The following is a 4,946-nucleotide window of genomic DNA, read 5'->3' as shown; positions in this document are numbered from 1 at the left end:
CATTACAAATACCTGGGCCTTTGGTTTGACGACCGATTAACGTGGACAACACACGTAGATTATATAGCTAAAAAAATTTCCAGTAGTATCTACGCTATCTCTAGAAATCGATTAATCTTTAATAAACAAACTATGAGAAATTTGTACTATACCCTGATCTATCCATATCTTAATTTTTGCACTTTTATTTGGGGTAACACCTCTCAAGGAAATTTAAATCGGCTATTAATCTTACAAAAAAGAATCGTCAGAGTCATAGACCTAAAAAGTTACTATGAACATACGGGCCCAATATTCCAGTCCCTTGGAATCCTAACTATAACCCAGATAATAAATTACAACTCTATAATTTTTATATATAAATCAGTCAATAACGAAATTCACAATGAATTTAAACAAAATAACAGCACAATCTATGAATTTCGTCAAAAAAATGTACTACTAGTGACAAAATCGAAAACTACCCGTAGACTAAACTCTGTTTTTCACAAAGGTATAAATTTTTTTAATTCTCTACAGTTAGATGATGTAAAAACATGTACAGCTTTAAAAAAAATTGCGAAAGAATATGTAACAAACTTTTCATAACCCTAGCTTTATCTTTACCATTAACTGTTTTTATATGTAACAAATCTATTTATTTTTTATACCAGTAAAGTGTGGGCTTAAAAGTCTAGTAAGACTTAGCCCAACCCCACTATTGTAACAGAATTCATCGACTAATAAACAATTATTATTATTATTATTATTAGTAATAAAAAAGACCAGAAATATTTTAAATTCTTATATCTATTGATTTTTGGTACAGATAATGCACACATCTTAAGAAAAACTGCACGTTATTGTTAATTTTATCAAACAATGTCTTTAAAATTTTTAGTTGGTTTAAAATCTGTATAATTAATATTAATATTACAGCGAAATCTCCTCCATGTTATGAAATTTTAAGCAACGACTTTCGTCCACCAATATTTGTTCAGTGTCGTGGCATCTGGTTTCAAGAACGTGCCGGATGCAAGCGCCTCAGTATTAATCTAAACAGTTTGTTTTTTACATCTTTTGTGTGTGGCTCTGCGGGTAGGAGAGTCATAGATTAGCTTTTTTAAAAGAAAATGGTAGTCAAGTTTAAGCGGGAAACGAATTAAAAAAATTATGGCGGCTATACACATTTGTTATTTTTAATTAAATTAAAAAGTCGAGGAAGTCTCTAATTAAAGACAAAATGGATAATAAAGTTAGCTCACCTGATTTAACAGACGCTTAGTGACACCTACGTTAACACTAAGTTGAAATAATAAATATATTTTCAGTGAAATTTAAAATTAGAGGGAACAACGAAAACTATTAGCTTCAACAATGTAGCGACAATGTATACGTACAACTTTTCAATCTTATTTCGATTGAAAAAGGGAGCCTTGGTTAGATAGTTTACCCCTTGTTTTTGGTCCTAATGTATTGTTGAGTTCTTAACTTTTGGAAAATAATATAATATCTCACTTTATTACTTATTTTATTAAGTTGAAAAGCTAATTTCAAATGTTTAGCACGTTTAATTAATTGTTCTAATTGCTGGCACATTTTTTTATAATTCAATTTCAAAATCCATGTTATAAATTAGCTGGTGTTATTAATGAACTCTTTTTATTTCATTTATTAGTATTCTATATTGAACCCCTTTACAGTAATGACATTCTGTAGCTTTGACCTGTAGAGATCGGAAAACGTGTTTGAATAAAAATATCAATTAAATAACAGTGATTCGCAATTATCAAATCTCTAAGAACGTAAAATGATACCTTCATGTATTTTTCAAGTTGTTTTCCAATTTTCGCTCGCATCTAGTAAAATTGGTCTTTTTCGACTAATTTTTAGTCACTTTTCCACACCAGTTAGTCTCCTCGGTTCATTACGTTAATAAGACAGTTAGAATATTGAAATTGTTTAGACTTAAAAATATCGTATAATACTATTATCTTACTGACTGGTATATATTAATGTTTCATATAATAATATTAAGTTATTATGGATATAATAATATTTTTTACTGATAAAATGGTGAAAAAATGCCTTTTGACGTTGTAACATCATACTAGGCTGTTTTCTTTTCACGTTATTATTTTGGAGTCCGAACCTTTTATAACTTGAAGACGACGCCATATTCATGTTGTGTAAAATTGACACGTGGTAAACTATTTATAGTGTTTGAATAAAAATACTGAATATAACAATTTTCCTGTTCACAAATCGAGATATAATTAAGGCAGGTTGTTCCTTTTCTAGCAACGTGCGTTTTAGCAATTGTAAGTACTTATTTAAATTGAAATGTTCCAAGGCCTTGTACCTTATAGGCGAAATAGACTAACCTTGGGTGAAATCGGACTAAGAAGACATATTTAAAGTAAAGCAGGATGTTTGACTTTTTACAACGCTCACACCCCGTTTTCTTATTGGTTAAACACTTTTGTTTTTCATCATGTACCAGGGTTTAGCAAATATTTTTAAAATGTATTAAAACTCTATTGTAATTGCACTATTTCTTTAGCTGTCAAAGTGGAAGCGCGGTTAACCGATTTTAACTAAATTAATTTCCAGAACATGTATAGATACTCCCGACGTTGTCGTTCAAATTTCTAGAGAGTCCCGATTAACCTCTCTATGGTTGATCAAACTTCTAGAGAGCTCTGCTCAACCGCTCTAATACAACGCCAGCTCATCTTTCAGTAAATATTTTTCTTTTCCTTTCTACTCATTTAAAAGGTTTTATCTGTTTTCTAAATGATATTTCAATTATATTTTAGTACTTTAAAGCTAAGACCATTTACACCTGGACTGTTGTTGTTAAGCTAGTGTCGCCGCTACCCCAACCCCACCATTGTTATTTAGAGGCAACTCTCGTCCACAAGGGAATTCGGACTGAAAATACGCGTTATCTTCGCGCTCCGCTCCCGACATTGGTCGCCCCGCGAGTCGTGACCAATTTTCGCCCGTTATTTACGGCGTCAAAAGAAAAACAGCGGAAGAGAGCGCGAACCGTTCGCCTCCTAAAGAAGGGGGATCAAAAAAGGGGAGAGGGTTGCTGCATGTTTGTGGATTACTATAGCGGATTTTCTCCACTTGGTGGTGTTTTGTAGCGGACACTCTGAAATCGGAGTTATAACGTTGGCATTGTAGTCCAGGCATAGAAACTACCACAGGAATAGAAGGCCCTGCCTTTGTACGTGCTTTACTAAGATGACACGGGCAAAAGGTTATCCCTTCCTTTCCGGTTATCTCTGGTCCAATCAAAAAAAAGCTTTGGAAATGACGGCCAATTAGATTCAATCGGAAATGAACGGAGAACCCTTTGCCCGTAACGAGCCCGTAACACTTTTCCAGAACATGTATAGATACTCCCGACGTTGTCGTTCAAATTTCTTAGTTTAAAGTGTCAATTTTTAACCCGCGCTTTAAACTTTATTCTATAAAATAACTTTATAGAAATAAGTTATTGCACCGAGTGACAAAGGCTTTAATTATTCGAAAATCTCCGAATTTGTTAAGTAAATGGGTAGAAAAAGAAAGAAACAATGTTTTTCTTTAAAATTTATCGGCGACTATGCTCAAGATGGCGCTACACAACGCTGGGGAAGTTAATTTCAACGCTATTATTTAATAAAGGGGCACACCTTTCAATTAACATGTGCCACCAAGCGTGCTTTTTTGCGCCGTTATTAAAAAGAAACTGGAAATACCTCTCATGTTGTGTAGCGCCATCTTGATATAATCGGAGTAAAAATCTTTCGCATTTAGCAATGGTCATAGTTTTTGCCAAAATGGCCATAGCTAGAAGATAATTAGGTATAGAGAAAGTGTCCTTCGTGATTCTAATGTGAATCTCTCAATTATGTCCCGATAGAGAATAATAATAACCAAATGTTAATTACGTTCATTTATTTTCTTTTAAAGACAAGATATAAGAATGCAAAGATGTTTTTTAACCAAAACAGAAAATGCACCAATCGAGTTTCTACAAAAATATTTAAAAAAAATAAAAATTAGTAATAGAATAAATATTTCAGACTCTTTTAAAAATAAAGCAAAGCCCGAGAAAAAATTTAAATTAAAAAAACTCACTAAATTTGGTTTCCTAAAAGAATCTACGCAAATTCCGTCATAACAAAGCTTGAAAATAATAGTTATTTAATTAGAAATGAACTGCAAGTAGAATACTGCTGTGTTTTCTTCTATGCATCTAAAAGTTTACCTTTTTGTCGCCGCAAATGGTTTTATTAGGTAAGGGAAATCTTTCAACCAAATTGGAATCTTGGACGAAACAGTCAATAACGCAAGGATTTAAAGGATCCTAAAAAAATAATTAGTAGGAATTAAATTTAAAGGGTTTCCTACGTAATTCAAATTTACAATAATTCCGATGAGTTTCGCTTCTTTTTCATTCTTGGTTACTTTGCAATATTCGCTTCCATCAATAGGTGTGGTACTTTTGTCATTGTATACTTAAAAAAAGAGATTATAACTTTCAGGACTAAATTGATCCTATTACTCTAAATTCACGCTTACAGATAGATATCGATTTAGGCAGTTTTAATATCTCAATTACCAACTTTTGTTTCATATTATTTTAAATATTAGGCGAAGTTTTAGCTTTCGAAAATGTTTAAAAAATTTAAACCTTAAAAAAGCAACAGACACACGTTAGCAGTAAAAATTGGTTTTAACAGATGCCATTAGTGAAGCGCTATTCGTTAAAAAATTAGCTTTAGTGAGGTGGAAATAAATTTGGTTAAAATATTATTTTATATAATATGAATTTTGGAAATGTTAGACCATTACCTTCAGTCGGAGAAGTAGCTATTAAGCAAGGCAGTGCAACCAGGCTAATAGACCAAAGAAAATATTTCAAATTCATAATGGAAAGTTAAGTGTATGGCAACTCTCGTTAGAAAAAG

General features: G+C 32.1%; 1 protein-coding gene across 1 annotated transcript; it reads right to left on the bottom strand.

Annotated features, from left to right (window-relative positions):
• Positions 1 to 3,948: 3,948 nt before the first annotated feature.
• On the bottom strand, positions 3,949 to 4,946 carry LOC149949737 (uncharacterized). Its single transcript, XM_090169324.1, has 5 exons — positions 4,831 to 4,946; positions 4,402 to 4,493; positions 4,244 to 4,342; positions 4,114 to 4,161; positions 3,949 to 4,006 (listed from the first exon to the last, which is right to left on the bottom strand). Exons 1-5 carry the CDS (start codon positions 4,904 to 4,906, stop codon positions 3,974 to 3,976), a joined length of 348 nt encoding a protein of 115 aa, XP_090025450.1. The 5' UTR covers positions 4,907 to 4,946; the 3' UTR covers positions 3,949 to 3,973.

The sequence above is a fragment of the Leiobunum rupestre genome, chromosome 3 (assembly GCF_980474605.1).
Source record: "Leiobunum rupestre chromosome 3, qqLeiRupe1.1.hap1, whole genome shotgun sequence".
Lineage (NCBI taxonomy): Eukaryota > Metazoa > Arthropoda > Arachnida > Opiliones > Sclerosomatidae > Leiobunum > Leiobunum rupestre.
Note: the sequence above shows the minus strand (reverse complement) of the source record. Positions and strands in the feature narration are given on the sequence as shown.